This window comes from Papio anubis, chromosome 6, assembly GCF_008728515.1.
Source record: "Papio anubis isolate 15944 chromosome 6, Panubis1.0, whole genome shotgun sequence".
NCBI lineage: Eukaryota > Metazoa > Chordata > Mammalia > Primates > Cercopithecidae > Papio > Papio anubis.
In genome coordinates, this window is record NC_044981.1 from 152,851,941 (window position 1) to 152,873,341 (window position 21,401).

The following is a 21,401-nucleotide window of genomic DNA, read 5'->3' on the forward strand; positions in this document are numbered from 1 at the left end:
TAGCTTGTAGGGTTTCTGCAGAGAGATCTGCTGTTAATCTGATGGGCTTCCCTTTGTGGACCTTTCTCTCTGGCTGTCCTTAACATTTTTCCTTTGTTTCAACCTTGGTGAATCTGATGATTATGTGTCTTGGCGTTGCTCTTCTCAAAGAGTGTTTGTGGTGTTCTCTGTATTTTCCAAATTTGAATGTTGGCCTGTCTTGCTACGTTGAGGAAGTTCTCCTGGATAATATCCTGAAGTGTGTTCCATTCTCCCCGTCACTTTCAGGTACACCAATCAGATGTAGGTTTGGTCTTTTCACATAGTCCCATATTTCTTGGAGGCTTTGTTCGTTCCTTTTCATTGTTTTTTCTCTAATCTTGTCTTCACATTTTATTTCATCAAGTTGATCTTCAATCTCTGATCTCCTTTTCTTCCACTTGATTGATTCGGCTATTGATATTTGTGTATGGTTCATGAAGTTCTCGTGCTGTGTTTTTCATCTTCATCAGGTCATTCATGTTCTTCTCTAAACTAGTTATTTTAGTTAGCAGTTCTAACCTGTTATCAAGGTTCTTAGCTTCCTTGCATTGGGTTAGAACATGCTCCTTTAGCTCAGAAGAGTTTGTTATTAACCACCTTCTGAAGCCTACTTCTGTCAATTTGTCAAATTCATTCTCCGTCCAGTTTTGTTTCCTTGCTGGCAAGGAGTTGTGATCCTTTGGAGGAGAAGAGGTGTTCTGGTTTTTGGAATTTTCAGCCCTTTTGCACTGATCTTTGCTCATCTTCATGGATTTATCTACCTTTGGTCTTTGCTGTTGGTGGCCTTCAGATGGAGTTTTTGCCTGGTCATCCTTTTTGTTGATGTTGATTCTATTGCTTTCTGTTAGTTTTTTTTCTAACAGTCAGGGCCCTCTTCTGCAGGTCTGCTGGAGTTTGCTGGGGGTCCACTCCAGACCCTGTTTGCCTGGGTATCACCAGCAAAGGTTGCAGAACAGCAAAGATTGCTGCCTGCTCCTTCCTCTGGAAGCTTTGTCCCAGAGGGGCACCTGCCAGATGCCAGCTGGAGCTCTCCTGTATGAGGAGAGCTCATGTAGGAGCTCCCTGTAGACCCCTGCTGGGAGGTGTCTCCCTGTCAGGAGGCATAGGGGTCAGGTACCCACTTGCAGAGGCAGTCTGTACCTTAGCAGAGCTCAAGTGCTGTGCTGGGAGATCCACTGCTGTCTTCAGAGCCAGCAGGCAGGAACATTTAAGTCTGCTGCAGCTGCACCCACAGCCTCCCCTTCCCCAGGTGCTCTGACCCAGGGAGATGGACGTTTTATCTATAAGTCCCTGGTGGGTTGCTGCATTTCTTTCAGAGATGCCCTGACCAGACAGGAGGAATCTAGAGAGGCAGTCTGGCTACAGCAGCTTTGAGGCGCTGTGGTGGGCTCTGCTCAGTCCAAACATCCCACAGGCTTTGTTTACACTGTGAGGGGAAAACCACCTACTTAAGCCTCAGTAATGGTGGACGCCCCTCCCCACACCAAGCTCGAGCATCCCAGGTCAACTTCAACTGTGGTGCTAGCAGCGAGAATTTCAAGCCAATGGATCTTAGCTTGCTGGGCTCCTTGGGGGTGGGATCTGCTGAGCGAAACCATTTGGCTCCCTGGCTTCAGTCCCTTTTCCAGGGGAGTGTCCAGGCACCACTGGGGTATGAAAAAACAAAAAACAAAAAACAAAAAACTCCTGCAGCTAGCTCAGTGTCTGACCAAACGGCTGCCCAGTTTTGTGCTTGAAACCCAGGGCCCTGGTGGTGTAGGCACCCAAAGGAATCTCCTGGTCTGTGGGTTGCGAAGACCATGGGAAAAGTGTAGAATCTGGGCCGGAATGCACGGTTCCTCACGGCTTCCCTTCACTAGGGGAGGGAGTTACCGATCCCTTGTGCTTCCTGGGTGAGGCAACACTCCACCCTGCTTCTGCTCGCCTTCTGTGGGATGCACCCACTGTCTAACCAGTCCCAGTGAGATGAGCCGGGTACCTCAGTTGGAAATGCAGAAATTGCCCGCCTTCTGCATTGATTTCACTGGGAGCTGCAGACTGGAGCTGTTTCTATTTGGCCATCTTGCCCAGAAACTCTTTTCATTTTACATACTTCTTAGAACTTGAATTATTTCTATGTGTGTTTATTTGTTTAATTATCAGCAACTAGTTTAAATAGAAAACATATCAATATATAATAAAGTGTCTTAAACAAACAATTACAGAATTGTATGTAGCTAATTTAATTACTTTTTTGAGATATATATACATCAATATTGTTTCTTGAAGACAACATTTTGACAATTCAGAGGAAGAAATTATTCACATATTTCACTCCAGATTTATATACAAATTATATGTAACGAGTACTTTTTTGACATAATGTTCTCTTAATAAACTATAAAATTGCCCTTGATCTACAATAACACTGCATTGTTCATCTAAGTTTTGACTAATTAAGTGAAAATTCCTTTTGGATATGTGAGTTCTACAATATTCTGATCTATATAAAAACAAATTTATCTACAAGAAAAATGCTTTGTAGTTTCAACTGCATCTCTTGAATTTATATCTAATGCCAGGTATATCAGTTAGCTATTGGTTGTGTAATCACTCTAAAACTCAGTGGCTTAACAATCACCATTATTTACTGTTGCTTGTATGTCTTTACTCTTGCTTGTATGTCTGCAGGTTAGCTGGGCTTCAGTTGATCCAGGCTGGGCTCAGCTGCGAGGCTTTCTTTCTTTCTTTCTTTTTTTCATTATTATACTTTAATAATGTTTATTAAATAGTAAATAACTATTTAATAATAGTTCTAGGGTACATGTGCACAACGTGCAGGTTTGTTACGTATGTATACATGTGCCATGTTGGTGTGCTGCACCCATTTAACTCATCATTTACATTAGGTATATCTCCTAATGCTAGCCCTCCCTCTCCCCTCCCCCCACCCCATAACAGGCCCCGGTGTGTGGTGTTCCCCACCCTGTGTCCAAGTGTTCTCATTGTTCAATTCCCACCTATGAGTGAAAACATACAGTGTTTGGTTTTCTGTCCTTGCAATAGTTTGCTCAGAATGATGATTTCCAGCTTCATCCATTCCCTACAAAGGACATGAACTCATCCTTTTTAATGGCTGCATAGGCCTATTCCATGGTATATATGTGCCACATTTTCTTAATCCAGTCTATCATTGATGGACATTTGGGTTGGTTCCAAGTCTTTGCTATTGTGAATAGTGCTGCAATAAACATACATGTGCATGTGTCTTTATAGCAGCATGATTTATAATCCTTTAGGTGTATACCCAGTAATGGGACAGCTGGGTCAAATGGTATTTCTAGTTCTACATCCTTGAGGAATCGCCACATTGTCTTCCACAATGGTTGAACTAGTTTACAGTCCCACCAACAGTGTAAAAGTGTTCCTGTTTCTCCACATCCTCTCCAGCACCTGTTGTTTCCTGACTTTTTAATGATAGCCATTCTAACTAGTGTGAGATGGTATCTCATTGTGATTTTGATTTGCATTTCTCTGATGACCAGTAATGATGAGCATTTTTTCATGTGTCTGTTGGCTGCATACATGTCTTCTTTTGAGAAGTATCTGTTCATATCCTTCACCTACTTTTTGATGGGGTTGTTTGATTTTTTTCTTGTAAATTTGTTTGAGTTCTTTGTAGATTCTGGATATTAGCCCTTTGCCAGATGGGTAGATTGTAAAAATTTTCTCCCATTCTGTAGGTTGCCTGTTTACTCTGATGGTAGTTGCTTTTGCTGTGCAGAAGCTCTTTAATTTAATTAGATTCCATTTGTCAATTATGGCTTTTGTTGCCATTGCTTTTGGTGTTTTAGACATGAAGTGTTTGCCCATGTCTATGTCCTGAATGATATTGCCTAGGTTTTCTTCTAGGGTTTTTATGGTTTTGGGTCTGACATTTAAGTCTTTAATCCATCTTGAATTAACTTCTGTATAAGGTGTAAGGAGGGGATCCAGTTTCAGCTTTCATATGGCTAGCCAGTTTTCCCAGCACCATTTATTGAATAGGAGTCCTTTCCCCATTGCTTGTTTTTGTCAGGTTTGTCAGCGATCAGATGGTTGTAGATGTATGGTATTATTTCTGAGGGCTCTGTTCTGTTCCATTGGTCTATATCTCTGTTTTGATAGCACTACCATGCTGTTTTGGTTACTGTAGCCTTGTAATATAGTTTGAAGTCAGGTAGCATGATGCCTCCAGCTTTGTTCTTTTGGCTTAGGATTATCTTGGTAATGTGGGCTCTTTTTTGGTTCCATATGTACTTTAAAGTAGTTTTTCCAAATCTATGAAGAAAGTTACTGTTAGCTTGATGGGGATGGCATTGAATCTATAAATTACCTTGGGCAGTATGGCCATTTTCATGATATTTATTCTTCCTATCCATGAGCATGGAATATTCTTCCATTTGTTTGTGTCCTCTTTTATTTCATCGAGCAGTGGTTTGTAATTCTCCTTGAAGAGGTCCTTCACATCCCTTGTAAGTTGGATTCCTAGGTATTTTATTCTTTTTGAAGCAATTGTGAATGGGAGTTCACTCATGATTTGGCTATCTGTTTGTCTGTTATCAGTGTATAGTGATTTTTGCACATTGATTTTGTATCCTGAGACTTTGCTGGAGTTGCTTTAATCAGTTTAAGGAGATTTTGGGCTGAGATGATAGGGTTTTCTAAATATACAATCATGTCATTTGCAAACAGGGACAATTTGACTTCCTCTTTTCCAAGTTGAATGGCCTTTATTTCTTTCTCCTGCCTGATTGCCCTGGCCAGAACTTCCAAAACTATATTGAACAGGAGTGGTGAGAGAGGGCATCCCTGTCTTGTACCAGTTTTCAAAGGGAATGCTTCCTGTTTTTGCCCATTCAGTATCATATTGGCTGTGGGTTTGTCAGAAATAGCTCTTATTATTTTGAGATACGTCCCATCAATACCTAATTTATTGAGAGTTTTTAGAATGAAGGGCTTTTGAATTTTGTCAAAGACCTTTTTCTGCATCTATTGAGATAATCATGTGGTTTTTGTCTTTGGTTCTGTTTATATGATGGATTATGTTTGCTGATTTGTGTATGTTGAACCAGCCTTGCATCCCAGGGATGAAGGCCAATTATCGGATAAGCTTTTTGATGTGCTGCTGGATTCTGTTTGCCAGTATTTTATTGAGGATTTTTGCATCAATGTTCATCAGGGATATTGGTCTAAAATTATCTTTTTTTGTTGTGTCTCTGCCGGGCTTTGGTATCAGGATGATGCTGGCCTCATAAAATGAGTTAGGGAGGGTTCCCTCTTTTTCTATCCATTGGAATAATTTCAGAAGGAATGGTACCCGTTCCTCCTTGTACCTCTGGTAGAATTCGACTGTGAATCCGTCTGGTCCTGGACTTCTTTTGGTTGGTAGGATATTAATTATTGCCTCAATTTCAGAGCCTGTTATTAGTATATTCAGGGATTCATCTTCTTCCTGGTTTAGTCTTGGGAGGGTGTATGTGTCCAGGAATTTATCCATTTCTTCTAGATTTTCTAGTTTATTTGCGTAGAGGTGTTTATAGTATTCAGCTGAGATGGCTAACGGAGGTTCCGTATTTTACAGAGGGCCGGCGGACTGGCTGGAGTGCAGACTCTCCAGGGTACGTTTTTATCATGATGACAGTGTAAGAGAGAGAACAGAAACACTCAAGGCTTAGGATCTGGACTGGCACACTCCCACTTCCTTCCATAAAGCAAGGCACATGGCCAAGCCAAAAAGTCAAGGGACAGGGAAAGACTCTTTCTCATGATGAGCATGGAGTAATGTGGATGGTGCAGGGTTGAAGGAGCAGAGTCAACAAGTCAATCTGCCACATCAGATTTGATCATGGAAAACTGGGGGAAAACTGGGGCAGAGACTGGAGTGGTCTGAGCTGTGTGGATTCAATAGGAGGTAGAAAATAGGGAACAAGATCTGTTATGTGGAAGAAATGGAAGTGCTTGTGAGAGGAGTGCTGAAGTTTATTTAGGCAAAAAGGGTTGAAAAAGCTATGGCTGAGGGACATCAGAGGGCTGACTTACCATGGGATGCAGTGAGAAAAAGAGCAGTGTAGTTGGGTGAAGGGTGAGGAAGAGGCAAATGAGACTATCAGCACCCCTCCACACCCATGGAGACTGGTTGCAGGACCACTGCAAAGATCAAAATTTAGGATGCTCAAGTCCTGGATATAAAATGGTGTAGTATTTGTATATAACCTATGCACATCCTCCTGCATCATTTAAATCATTTCTAGATTCCTTATAATACCTAATACAATGTAAATGCCATGTAATAGTGGTTATACTGTATTGCTTTTTATTTCTACTATTTTTAATGTTGTATTATTTTTATTTTTGTTTTTTTGAATATTTTCAATCTGCAGTTGGTTGAATTTGTGAATCAGATCTGTGGATACAGAGGGCTGTCTGTATTAAGAATGTCTAGGTGGGGTGCCATGGCTCATGCCTGTAATCCCAGTACTTTGGGAGGCCAAGGAGGGTGTATCATCTGAGGTCAGGAGTTCGAGCCCAGCCTGGGCAACATGGTGAAACCCCGTCTCTACTAAAAATACAAAAGTTAGCCAGGCATGGTGGGGCACACCTGTAATCCCAGCTACTCGGGAGGCTGAAGCAGGAGAATTGCTTGAATCCCAACAGCAGAGGTTGCAGTGAGCTGAGATTGTGCCACTGCGTATCCAGCTTGGGCGACAGAGCCAGACTCCATCTCAAAAAAAAAAAAAAAATTGTCTAGGTGGATGATCTCTGAGCCAAAGGCTTATTTTAGTTAATTAAAATAAGGTAAATAGTTATTATCCGCTGAACTGGTGTATTTCCAGATTATGCAATCATCAGTCATCCCTCCCTATGGGGTTGGCAGTTGGTTCTAGGCCACCCTCTCCCCACCAACAGATACCAAAATCCACGAAATACCAAGTCTGGCTGTAGAACTCACAGATACAAAACATTGGCCCTTCATATCAGTAGGCTCCTGCATCCCATCAATGCTGTATTTCTGATCCACGTTGGTTGAATTTGTGGACATGGAACCCATAGCTATGGAGGGCTGACTGTATTTATTGAAAAAAATCCACTTACAAGTGGACCCACGCAGTTCAAACCTGTGTCGTTCAATGGTCAGCTGTGGTAGAATCTACTAGATTGAAGTGTTTCTGCACTGCGTTTAGGTTCGGCCAAGTAGTGTAGCTACTCTGTGGGATTTTGGTATCCTAAATCACATATAAGTACAGTATTTGGGGCAGAGAAACCATAATCACCATTTTAAAAAATCATTCTCAGTTAATTTCATGTTCTACATTAAAACTGGTGCTTTAGGTCGGTCGCGGTGGCTCACGCCTGTAATCCCAGCACTTTGGGAGATCGAGGTGGGCAGATCACGAGGTCAGGAGTTCAAGACCAGCCTGACCAATGTGGTGAAACCCCGTCTCTACTAAAAATACAGAAATTAGCCAGGCATGGTGCCATGCGCCTATAATCCCAGCTACTAAGGAGGCTGAGGCAGGAGAATCGCTTGAACCCGGGAGGCAGAGGTTGCAGTGAGCCGAGATTGCACCACTGCACTCCAGCCTGGGCAACAGAGCGAGACTCTGTCTCAAAAAACAAAAAGAAAAACAAACAAACAAAAAACTGGTGCTTTAATCAAAGTGACAATCCTTGCACCATTAAATAAGGAATATTTCTGAGTCAATTCAATATTCGTAAGTTTATAATTTTCCATATGATGTGCTACCTATTGAGTACTTAAGTACAATTAATTCATAATTTCTTCCCCTTTTGGTGTGAATTTAGGTGAGGGAACCTTCTGCTTCTTGAGCTCTGGATGCAGCAGAATCACATACATTTGCCTTTTTTCTTATCTGCACTATTTAAAAATATATTACATTTCTAAGAAAACAGCTGTTGTCTTTAAGTCAAATTGCATATGCAGCACTGTGGCCATTAGAATGGAGACAAATTACCTCATTAGTAGAACACACCTCTCCTCAAGAGAACTAATCCTGGGGCTTATATTTTTGGACATATTCTGAGAAAATCTAAGACTATTGGATAGTCTTCTTTGTTTCATTGCTACTGTGATTTACATCACTTAAAAAAGCCAATTTGATGTTGCGTCTACATGTTTGAGTATGTGATTCTCTGGTCTTTGTTTAGCAGATAATTTATCTTTCATCCAGAAGCTTTAAGCAATAATACTTTTTTTGTGAAAGAAAGTTTATTGAATGTGTATATTAGTCATGGGTTAAAACAAGAGAAGGCTTGATATAACTAAGAACCTTGGCCTTGGAAGTGTTATCTTGTCAGTCCAGCACTTTGCTTCATCGCATTTTTCGTTGTTGATTTCCGTCCTCTTTCTTTATAGGCTGGGAAGTGATGATACCCATTTTGAGGTCAGCATGGCTAACAATGGATGTGAAGTGCATCGTTTTGATCCTAGTGTCAAGTCAGCTCACATTCTGGAGAGTCAGCACCTTTGGTATCACCGCTTGTCCATTGACTGGCGGGATCCCCATCCAGCTGTTGCTGCCCAAAAACCACATAGCAACACCAGAAAACTGGGAAGCATTTTGAATGAATTTGGGCATCACAAGGTGAGGTTTTCATTTGATTTTTTACTTGAATAAAGTGAACAAACCCATCAGCTTTTTAAAATGCAAACCAAGAATAGCAACATTGACATTGGATTGTTGAAGGTCCAATTTTAATCTTACTAATCACCCAACATTATTTATAGAGTCAACTCTAGACATAAAGTGTTGGCAAGGATAGACATATTTAAATTGATGTGAAGATTTTAGTTGCTGTTGAGTAATGTTAATGGTCTTGTCCAAGACTAGGCAAGAAGACTAAGGAACTTACTTCTGGCATAGGCTGAAGAATACCATTTTCATTTGGCAACTGACTTACACTTTTCAGAGAGAGCAAACTACTTACGTTGACCTCAAATACAAAAAAAGAAAAAAAGAAAAAAGAAATTGGGGTTATGCTTACTAAGATATTGCTTGTGTATCATGTTTCTCACTGTTGTGATGTGTTTCTCACTATTTTGAATCGCTAGGCTGTACACAGAAAATATATATAGCTTTGATTAAAATTTACTTTATAAAGTTGAATGGACATTATGTATGTTACAAATTATATAAGTATATCAAAGGATGTCAAATCTCTGCAAACATTTTATTATGAATAGACAGCAAAAAAGAAACTCAGTTTTTGAACTGTGTTCTTTGAAAGCAATTTTTAGTGTAGTATACCCGAGCTAATTGTATTCTGTAGGCAGATACTAGAGAATTTCTCCTGAGTGCAGTTGGCTTGTGTTTGATCTTCAGTCTTTCTTGGGTTTGGCTATTTTGGTCTGTATTCCCAGCCGGAGATGCCATGTAGTTTAGAACAGGTCAGAATGGGTGTTTCTATTTGAGAAACAGTGTGCCTGAGACTCAATTTTAAACTTGAGTTGGCTTCTTGATCTTCAGTAAGAGGTTTTTCCAGGCCGGGTGCAGTGGCTCACGCCTGTAATCCCAGCACTTTGGGAGGCCGAAGCAGGCAGATCACAAGGTCAGGTGATCGAGACTATCCTGGCTAACACGGTGAAACCCTGTCTCTACTAAAAAATACAAAAAATTAGCTGGATGTGGTGGCGGGCACCTGTAGTCCCAGCTACTCAGGAGGCTGAGGCAGGAGAATGGTGTGAACCCAGGAGGCGGAGCTTTCAGTAAGCCGAGGTCACGCCACTGCACTCCAGCCTGGGCAACAGTTCGAGACTCCGTCTCAAAAAAAAAAAAAAAAAAAGAGGCTTTTCCCCTGCATTGTTGTTCCTCCTCCTCCTCTTCCCCATCTTCCTCCCTTTTCTCTGCCTCCTTTCTTCTTCCTTCTCCCTCCTCCCCCTCTTCTTCTTCCTCCTCCTCCTCTTTTGTTCTTTAAACATCCTTTAATTAGATAGCCCATGCTTCTTCAAGAACAACTTCAAAGAATTTGCTGTTCTTTTAACACACAATTAACTACTGATTTGTATTTTACTTTGCCACCAAGGGTAACTGGTGGCATTTAATAGTCAGGAGCCTTAGTGAGACACAGGTAGGATTTTTGGGTAAAACCTCAGAAGAGAACTCCTTTTTACATGCTGTTAATGTTTTTCATGTGAAGCAGGAGCATTTTTCAGAACCTTATTTAGGGTTTTGTTTTTTTCTTTTTTGCTGCTTGTTACCTTTGTAGATCTGTTTTTTACAGCTGAAAATTACAGGCCTAATTCTCTAATATGTCAACTTTAGATTATTCAAAGAGCTAACTACTTATTTTTTTGTGTTCAGTTAGGAGTCTTGCTGTTCCTCCTTTATGCTCTTTACATCTTAGCCCTCTCCAGCACCACTCTTCAAAGAAAAGACTGAGTAGGAGAAAAAGAGAAACTCAATGCCGTTTTGCTTATTTTTTTTCCAATATTTTAGCAAAAGATTTGGTAAAGATGAGGATAAAATAAGACTTTGAAAAAGTGATCTGTGGATATAATTGATCTAACCACATTTCCTATGGGAAATGTATTTTTAAATAACAAGGTACGTACCTGAATTGTGTTTGTTTAGCTCCATGGGAGCTGCGGTGGACCAACCTTTCTGCTAAGGATAAAGCATGAGGCCTTTTGCAATGCTGCTCCTGAGATAGCAGAAATATTTACAATGATGCCTAAAAAGGAGAAATGTTTATGTTTCTGAGGCTACTTATTTTTTAAAAAAATATTTACAATGAAAGTGATCTGGCACAGAATTACCAGGAATGCATTTCCTCCTTTTTTTTTTTTTTTAAATTCCATGTTGAAGAATTTAAAAGATACTGATATGCTTCCGTAGAGATTTTCTTTTTGGGTCAGTGCTTTAAAACAAAAACAACAAAACTAAACCCATCAGCAAGTGATTGCTTTCCTTAGGAAAATGCTTCTAGGAGCTGTACGGAGCCAGATAAATGGAAACCTTGTTTGTGTGGTGTAGCAAGCTCGGTCTGTTTTCATTTTTCTGCATGTACAGATAATGGTAGATAGGATGTGGCTGTGGCAGGGGAAGCAAATAGAAAAAAACACACTAACAAATGTCAGCGTTTCTGCCTTCACACCTTCACTCATTTATTCTGAAAGTGAGTGTCGATACCAAAGCGTTTTTAGCTGTTTTATTTCAGAACTTTAAAATATTTCATACAGTTTTGTAATAATTTCCCTATTTTGCGGTTAGTTTTCCCATTCTGTATATCTACACCTAAATTCCAGCCACTCAAGTAAAAATATGGGCAAAAATGGAAGCAGTATTCTGAGATAGTGACAGAAAGATGCATATGGCTTTTGTACTGCTTTTAAAACTCTTCGGTAATTTTAACTTCAAACTCTAAATCAAAAGCCTGTTCTAAAGCATCAGGCTAGAGCAGCTGCATCAGCAAAAGCATGTGGACCAGAAGCCCAGTCTGTCAGGGAATAATATCACTTGGATCCAGCATTATGTGAGATGATTAACTGTCTACTCTTTGCAGAAGTGGTTATTGTTAACTAAGCATACACTTTTTTCAGAATGCAACTAGAAATATTGAATCTGAAATTTCTGCTCATTTTAATCATAATGTATGGTTTTTTTCTAAAGTCTCTGTTACATTCAGAGTATCCTCAATGAGCCGAGCTAGGTCATGAGGAATTATAACTATTAGTTTTGGTCTTAACCATGCTGCTGATAACTCTGAATAACAGAGCTGCCTGAGGGTTTCCCTGTGTAAGCTCATTAATCTTGGTTTGAAGCATGGTCCTCTTACTGGCTTTTGACGTTGGGCGAGTCATTTAACCTCTCTGGCACTCAGTTTGATTGTCAGTTAAATGAGGACAAAGATACGTCCAAAACTGTGGGGTTTTTCTGAGAAGTAGGTCTGAGAACACAGTGTGAAAGTCTCCAGCAGAATGCCTGGTGTGAATTAGTCACTCAGTTGTTTTCAGTAAACTCAAAGGGTTTTTATTAACAATTTTAGTAAATTTTATAGAAAACCTTTTTTTTTTCCCTCTCTTTCTTTCTTTCCAGGGTAAATATATCAGAGATTTCTCTGGAAATTGCTAACCACCTAGTTCCAGCCAAGAGTTTTTAATGAGAGCTTTGTGTGAAACTGAAAGGCAATTGGTCCTTCAGAGGTGGTTGTAGAGAACTATTGTTTGGTGCCTCCAGGCGCTGAACAGCTTTGTGGGTAATTGTATAGATAGTAAATACTGTGCTGTATAGAAATTAAATAATGTGCTGTACAGAAATTAAATAAACTGCTGAGAATTAATTCAGATTCATGCCACGCAGAACAGATGTAGGCCTTGGGGCTGGGGCCCTCTGGTCAGACGCCCTGGGATAGCTGGCCTCCCTGCCTGTCAGCTCAGGGAACTGTGTCTTCCTTCATCTGCCCTTGTCGCCACCCAGGCCGTGGCTCAGTGTCCACCTGAACCCTCACAGGACTACCAGTTTCTGCCTCCCTTGGCTGGGAGCTCACCATTGATTCCAGAACATCAGTTTTGTTGTGTGGTCACTATGATTACATTTGAGAGAATATGGGCTTTGAAATTACACAACTGGGGTAACATAGCAAGATTCCATCTCTACAAAAGATTTAAAAAATTAGCTGGGCATAAGATTTAAAAAGTTAGCTGGGCATGGTGGCATGTGCCTGTAGTCCCAGCTACTCAGGAGGCTGACGTGGGAGGATTGGTTGAGTCCAGGAGATGGAGGCTACAGTGAGCCATGATTGCTCTACTGTACTCCAGCCTGGGTGACAGAGCCAGACCCCTCTCTCAAAAAAAAAAAAAAAAGAAAGAAAAGAAAAGAAAAAGCAATTAAAGACTCGCTTTTTGTTTTTCTTTTTACTTATCAAATTGGTAAATATAAACAAGATATTGATACTGCCCTGTATTGTAATGCTTGTTGGCAATAATACACTTTGCTGCTGGAAACGGAAAACAATATACTCTTTCAGGAAAGAAATTTGACCATATGTATATAGTGTGTCAGTTTTCATTTCTAGAAATATTTTTTGCCTTAAATTCTGTTTTATCTGATGTTAGTTCTGCCATACTTGCTCTCCTTTGATAAGTATTTATGTGAAATAACATTCTAGATTCTTTTATTTTCATTATTTTCGTATAGTTTTAGTTTATGCATGGCTTATAAGAGCAATGTATTCAATATATGTCTGGATTGTGTTTTTAAACCCAACCTGAGAATGTCTTTAAATAGTTGTGTTTAATGCTTTTATATTTATGTTTATTGGGATTACTGGCATATTGGGACTAACTTCTACTCTTTTAAATTTGGCCTTTGGGGCCGGGCGCGGTGGCTCAAGCCTGTAATCCCAGCACTTTGGGAGGCCGAGACGAGCGGATCACGAGGTCAGGAGATCGAGACCATCCTGGCTAACAAGGTGAAACCCCGTCTCTACTAAAAAATACAAAAAAACTAGCCGGGCGAAGTGGCGGGCGCCTGTAGTCCCAGCTACTCGGGAGGCTGAGGCAGGAGAATGGCGTGAACCCGGGAGGCAGAGCTTGCAGTGAGCTGAGATCCGGCCACCGCACTCCAGCCTGGGCGACAGAGCCAGACTCAGTCTCAAAAAAAAAAAAAAAAAAAAAAAAAAAAAAAAAAAAAAAAATTTGGCCTTTGGTTTTCTGCACTTCCCCCTCCCCCCAACTTCTTGCTAAAGCTTTTATTTCTATTCATGGTTACCTTTAGATTTAAAAAGTATATAATTAACTATAAAATTTTAATACATATAAAATTATTTAGTATTTCTATATTCCTTCTAAACATGATAAGGATCATCAAAAGTTAACTACCCATTGAACCTGGGTGCCCACATTACTATTATCTGGAGTTTTATATATTTTTATTTTTAAAAAATTTCAAATGCCAATGTTGCTAGAATAGAATGAACCCTCACATATTTTCCACTGGGATTCACCATTTTTTATTATTTTGCCACATTTGCTTTCTCTGTCTCACTGTCTCTCGCCATACACTTATCTCTGCAACATAAAAAATAAAAAACTCAATAGAAAGCAGTGGATGAGTATTTCCATAATAAATATATCTGTATATGTGAGTTTAATCCATTTGTATGTATTGTTTTTGCTGATATATTTGGATTAATTGCTTCTTACTTTGGTATATCTCAGTCCAAGAGCTGACATCATAATTAATGTGGAAACAGTGGAAATATCCTTATTAAATTCAGGGAAAAATAAGGATTTTTATCATTACCATTAAAAAAAAGATTAGAGCTCTTTAAAAAAAAAATTCACATTTTGAGATAGATTCACGTGCACCTGTAAGAAATGATACAGAGATTCCAGATAACGAATATTTCTAGCACTACAAGGATCATGTTTCCCTTTCATAGCCACACGTACCTTCTTCCCCTTACCTCCTTCCCTAACCCCTAGTAACCACTAATCTGTTTTCTATTTCTATAATTTTGTCATTTTTAAGAATGTTTATAAATGGAATCATACAGTGTGTAATCACCATTGTTATTTAATACAGTTCTTAAGATAATAGCTAATACAATAAGAAAAGAAAAAAAATTAGGAGGATAAATTAAGAAAGAGGTAAAAATTGTATTATTTGCAGATATTGTTATTATTGAAGGACATATTATTTGAAGATAATATGATGGTATACTGGAAAACTCAAGATAATCTAATGAAAAATTATCAAACAATAAGAACATTTAATGAGTTGTCTGAGTACAGTATACAAAAAATTTTTAACTACATTTTTGTGAATAAAAACTAGTTAGAATACAAAAAAGAAGTAAAGTTTATTTACAAAAGCAACAAAAGTAAAGCTAAAAATAAACTTAATGAGACATGTGCAAGGTCTACAAGAAGAAAACTTAGCCACTCAAGGACTTAAAGGAAAACTTGAACGAATTCGAAGGCATAGTATCTGCTTTGATGTAAATACTCAACATCATAATGATTAACTCTTTCCTATGTTAATCTACTGATTTAACATGTTCCCAATAAAATTGCCAATAGGATTTTTTTTTCAGAACTAAAGAAGCCAATTCTAGAGTTCATATTGAATTAACAAGCAGAAATAACCAATCAAATTCTGATAAAGGAGTAATAAAGGAGGTTAACTAACCCTATGAGATAATAAAGCTTCTTATACAACTATAATAATAAAAATGGTACTATTGCATGAACAGATAAACAGATTAATGGAAGATTTTAAAAATCCAGAAATAAATCCACAGACCTCCAGAGCTGATATATGATAAAGGTATTATCTCAAATCATAGAGAAAAGGTGGATGTTTCAGTAAAATTATGGGTACTTATTTAAAAAATGTTTTTTAAGCTTTATTTGATGGCTTTTGCCAAAAAATTTAAACCAATAAAGTTTTTTTAAAGACCATAAAAATATTAGAAAGAAAACTATGGAGACTTAAAAAAAAGTCCTGGAGTTAGGAAGTCACAAAAGAAAAGAATAATTAATTTGATTACGTACAAAATTTCCACATGGTAAAACTACCAAAAACAAAATTAAAAGACAAATAACAAACTGAGAAAATACTGACAATTCATTTTATAAGCAGAGAGTTAATTTCACCAGTATAGAAGGGCTTCACCAGTATAGAAAGGCCCACAACTTGATAGAAAATTGGATGAAGAAATAGTTGATGAAAAACAGTTCACAGAAAAGGAGATACAGATGGCTTATATGGAAAAATATTAAAACTTGGACATATGAAGAGAAAGACAAATAAAACTATAGTTGGATATAATGTTTTCATCAGATTATCAAAGATAAAAAGTCGCAGAAATATAAATTGCTACAGCGTTTCTGCAGGGCAGTTTGGCAATATCTATCACACTGCAAATGCAAATCCAGCAATTCTACTTCTGTGAGTTTGCCCCCCAGTCATATCCCATATGTGTGAACCAATATATGAATAAAGTTATTGTTTTTTGCAGCATTGTTTGTAATAGCAAAGGGTAGAAAACAATCTGCATAGCCACCACTGTGGAAGTAGTTAAATGGAGAATTGTATATCTTTTCATGGACAACGTATGAAGCCACTAAAAAAAAGACAAAGCAAATTTTAATCTATTGATGTGGAACAATTTCTGAGATACATTTTTAAGAAAGGGAATTTACAATGCAAAGCAATTGCTAAACAGTTTTGAAAACAAAGAACAAAGTTAGAGAGTTTATACTACTTGATTTCAAGACAATGTAAGGAATAGCAATCAAGATAGTCTGGTACTGACGTAAAGATAGACATATAGATCAATGGAACACCAAGAGAATTTGGAGATGGAAACACATATATACATTATCCTTAGCAAACTAACACAGGAACAGAAAACCAAATACTGCATGTTGTCACTTTTAAGTGGGAGCTAAATGCTGAGAACACATGGTCACATAGAGGGGAACAACAGACAGTGGGGCCTATCAGAGGGTGGAGGGTGTGAGGAAGGAGAAGATGAGAAAAATAACTAATGAGTTCTAGGCTTAATACCTGGGTGATGAAATAATCTGTACAACAAACCCTCATGGTACAGGTTTATCTATATAACAAACCTGCACATGTACTCCTAAAAGGGAAATAAAAGTTTTAAAAAAATCTGCAGTGAAGAAAAAAAAGAGAAACACATATATAATTAATTGATTTTTATGAAGGCATCAACATAATTAAATGGGGAAAATTATAGTCTTTTCAACAAATGGTGCTGGAACAACTGGTTATCTGTAAGGGAAAAAAGTAAAACCTGACCTGAATCTCACATCATCATGAAAATTATTTTGAAGTGGAACATAGACCTAAACATAAAAGCTAAAATTATAACACTTCTAGAAGAAAACATGGGAGAACATCTTTACAACCTTGACATAGGCAAAAATTTTTTAGACAGTATATTTCTTAGCATAAACCATAAAAAAATTTTAAAAAGACAAATTGGACTTTATCAAGATCAAAACTTCCTGCTCATCAAAAGACATTGTGAAGAACATAAAAACTGGGAGAAAATATTCATCACAAATATATCAGAAAAGGACTTGTATCCGGAATATATAAAGAACTCTTACAACCAAAAATAAGGAGACAAACAATTCAATTAACAAACTAAAGTTTAAACTGGCACCCCACCAAACAAGATATACAGATGGCAAAAACACCCATGAAAAGATGTTCAATATGATTAGTTATTAGGGTAATGAAAATTAAAGCCACAGTGAGATACCACTTCATAACTACCAAAATGGCTAAAATTTAAAAGATTGATGTTACTAAGTGATGATGAGGATATAGAGTAACTGGAAATCTCAAACATTTGTAGTGGGAATGCAACCTCTTAGGAAAAGAGGTTGGCAGTTTCTTAATTTCTTAATATATTTACCAATTGATCCAGTAAACCCATTCCTAGATATTTACCCAGGATAACTGAAAACATATGTCTGCACAAAGGATTGTAACTGAAAGTGTGTAGGAGCTATATTCATGATAACCTCAACTGGAAACAACTCAAATGTCTGTAACATGTGAATGGGTAGAGTAGTTACGGTATGAATGTGTCTCTTAAGTGTACCATATACCTACCACACATCCATATAGAATGAAATACCACTGAGCAATAAAAAAGAACAAGCTTTGTGACACATACAACACAAATGAGTCTCACAGATTTTATGCTGAATGAAGGAAGCCAGATTCAAAAAACCACCTGTTATGTGATTCTCTATATAAAGTTCTAGAATAGACAAAAGTATTCTATGATGATAGAAAACAGATCAGTGGTTGCCTAGGGCAGGTGGTGAGAGAGCAGAGTTGGAGATTTACTGAAAAGATCACAAGGGAACTTTTTGGGGTGATGGGAACATTCTATATTTTGAGTATGTTGGTGGTTACATGGGTATATACATTTCAAAAGTTGTTGATTAGCTGGGCATGGTGATTCACACCTGTAATCACAGCACTTTGGGAGGCTGAGCAGGGTGGATCTCTTGAGGCCAGGAGTTTGAGACCAGCCTGGACAACATGGCAAAGCCCCATCTCTACAAAAAATACAAAAATTAGCCAGGTATGGTGACACACACCTGTAGTCCCAGCTACTCAGGAGGCTGAGACAGGAGGATCAATTGAGCCACTGCACTCTAGCCTGGACAACAGAGCAAGACCCTGTCTGAAAAAAAAGTAATTGACCAATATACTTAAACCGTATGAATTTCATTGTATATAAATTATATTTCAATAAAAGCAAATTGCAGAAGAGTGTGTGTAGATTTCCACCATTCTACTACTCACATGATTGTTTTTGAAAGTATATGCAAGAAACTAGTGATGCTGGGAGACTCCAGGGAGAACTGAATGACTGAGGAAGAAACTCTGTACTCTTTATATCTTTTGATTTTGTACCTTGTGAATATTCAAACAGTTAAAATATTTTCCATGTTTTCCTATCCATTTTTTTTTTAAATTATCTACTTTTGGAGTTCCTTTTAGATGTATTTTGGAGCCTCTGAGTCTATCCTTCTTGTCTCTTCATTACTTTTTCATTCACTCTGTCCTATGTTAGGGTAAATTCCTCACTACTAGCTTCCAATTATTTAATTTTCTTTTTAACTATATCCAGGCTAGAGTTTATACCATTTATTGGTATTTTTACCAAAAAAAAAGACTATATTTTTCACTTCCAAGGTTTCTAATTGGTATTTTTCCTATCCATCTGTTCTTTTCTAGTTTTGCATGCTTTTATTTAAAAGTGTGTTGTCGCTGCTTGCATGTTTGTGAAAGTTGATATTCTTCTTGACTGAGCTGAGCATCCTAAACATACTTATTTTAAACTTTTGTCAGATTTTTCAACAAAATTAATCTTGGAATGAAGTAGCATTCTAATTATTGCATTGGTTGTTTCTCTTATCCTTTGACTTCAGTGTGTATTTTGGAATTTTGGCTTGCTGGCGTATTTTCAGTAGAAGGTTTTTGGTTTGGTTTTGCTTTTCTCTTTCTTTTTGGCTTGCCCTTCTCTGCCTAGTGAGTTTGCAGTAACCTTCAGGACCTGGTTCTTCTAGGCATTTGGCTCTTACTCTTCCCAGTGGTATGTGGACTATTCAGACACTGAACCATCAGAGGTCCAGCTCATTTGGTATTTGCTAGGGTTTATCACTCTCCTCCCATCTTCTTAGGCCAGCAGCTAGTTTTATGCCATAGCTCCAAGCCAGTGGTTGTTAGTGTGTTTCAGTCTCCTTTCTGCCGCCAAGGAGTTCCACTCCTGCCCCCGGCTTTAAACAATGAATGGGCTCTGGCCGCTCTCTCAGGGGAGCACCTTGAGTTCCTATTTCCTGTAAGAGATGCACACCCAGCACCACTGCCACCTGCTCTAAGATGGAAGCCCGCCATTTCCGGCCTGCCATTCTGCTCACCGCCCTGTGTTCATTCATGGAGGTGCTCGTCTTGGTTTTGAGTCCTGCTGTGTCCTTTTTGTTTCTTTTCCTCTCTTTCTCCCTCTCAAATAGTTCTCCCTATTTTTGCTTTGTGTTTGGCATGGGGGAAAGGGGTGCATCTCACCTTCATATTTTTCTTTAAATCAACTTGAAATGGAGTCAGCTTTCTTACTTAGAATTATCTGAACAAATAATGTCCATAGACTTGTGAGTCAACTGTCCTAGGTTTGTTTGTTAATACATTTTTAAAATACCTAACAAATGAAAGATTTTGAAATGTTGCCTCCAAATCATATCCTACACCATTATTTCCCAAATTTGATGTATGCATGAACCACCTTGGGAATGTAATTAACATGCAAGTAGTGATTCTGGAGGTCTGGGGTAAGACCTGAGGTTCTGTATTTCTAGTAAGACCCAAAATGATGCTGATGGTGCTGGCTGGGAAACTGTACTTTGAGTAACAATGTGTGTACCACACTTGGAGAAACAGGACCAGAGGAGAAACACATTGCCCGTGACTGTGGCTTCATAGTCATGGGCAGTGCTGAGACTTGAACGCAGTCCCCGCAGAGCACAAGCACTGGGCTACTCTGTGCCCTGTTGATGCCTTCTGCCCTCAGCCTGAGACCCTGGTGTAAAGGACAGACACTGTCATAGTTTCATTGTTTTTATTCCCATGCAGCCTATCGTATCCGATTTCTATACTAGCTGTTGTACCGCAACACATTTTTTTCTCAAGACGGAAGCTCTTTTATAAAAGTGTTCCCTGCCGGTCTGCCACACCAGGTCAAGGTCCAGGCATGCCTGAGTCTTAGATAATGATTCCCCCTCGAGTCGGAGCCTTGCTTCTGAATTCTGTGTTCCTGAATGAGCTGTGTGCCTCACAGGCAGAGACTCCTTATTGTACAGATCCCCATTCCAAGTACCTAGCAAGCGTTCTGGAACTATACAGAATACATGTTGGCCTTTTTCTCCAGCACCTCCCTAAATAAAACGTACAAGGCATGAACATTTGAATACCTTATCTGTGGGCACAATCTCCCCTGGAGTTAACAAGCAGCAGCCCTGAGCGTCCAGAGACCTTAGCTCCTGATGTTTCAGAATGCTTGGGCAGGAAACCTTACGGAAAACCAGATTTGCTGTGGTAAAGGCGGAAGTCCAGGTGATTCTTTCAGGTCCCAGGGCAATTTCTCTCTAAATTTGTTTAAATTCCTTTTTCAAAGAGAGGTGTCTATCTTTCTGTGTATTTGAAGGCAATTTCGTCGTGCAGAATTGTGATTTAATCAGGAAGGTGCTGTGTTTCTGTGAAATAAGCCAGTGGCAATTTAGCAATAATGAGTCATTCATGGTGTTGAATTGCAATTTGAAATGCAGAGACATCTTTCGGTCTCTGTCACTCTGCAGTGGACCCTAAGGACAAGCCATCTTGGGAAAGTGAGTCAAGAACTTCCGAACTCAACATTTAGGAACTTTTTTTTCCTTTTTTTTTTTTTTTTTTTTTTGCCAAAATTCATCCATAAAGGTGAGATTTAAGGTGTAGCTAAATGTCTTGGCTCTTTTGAATATTTTTCAAACCATTCAGTATTTAACTAACATGGAGCTGCAATAGAGTAGAAAGCCCATCTGATGAGAGAACTAGCTACATCTGGCTTTAGCTGTTGTGTTAGAGTTCTCCAGAGGGACGGAAGCAATGGAATAGATACATATATATAAAGGGAAGCTTAGTAAGTATTAACTCACATGATCACAAGGTCCCACAATAGGCCGTCTGTAGGCTAAGGAGAAAGGAGAGCCCAGTCTGAGTTCCAAAACTGAAGAACTTGGAGTCTGATGTTCAAGGTCAGGAAGCATCCGGCTAGGCCAGTCTCTCCTTTTCACGTTTTCCCTCCTGCTTACATTC

At 38.8% G+C, this 21,401-nt stretch overlaps 1 protein-coding gene across 3 annotated transcripts in view; it reads left to right on the forward strand.

Moving 5' to 3' along the window:
* Positions 1 to 21,401, forward strand: part of METTL24 (methyltransferase like 24) — a 112,672-nt gene that overhangs the window by 53,128 nt on the left and 38,143 nt on the right. For all 3 annotated transcript variants that reach the window (XM_003898312.5, XM_031667506.1, XM_031667505.1), the window contains one exon: positions 8,417 to 8,645. In XM_003898312.5, coding sequence (XP_003898361.1) covers positions 8,417 to 8,645 — 229 coding nt within the window. The remainder of the gene's footprint in view (positions 1 to 8,416; positions 8,646 to 21,401) is intronic.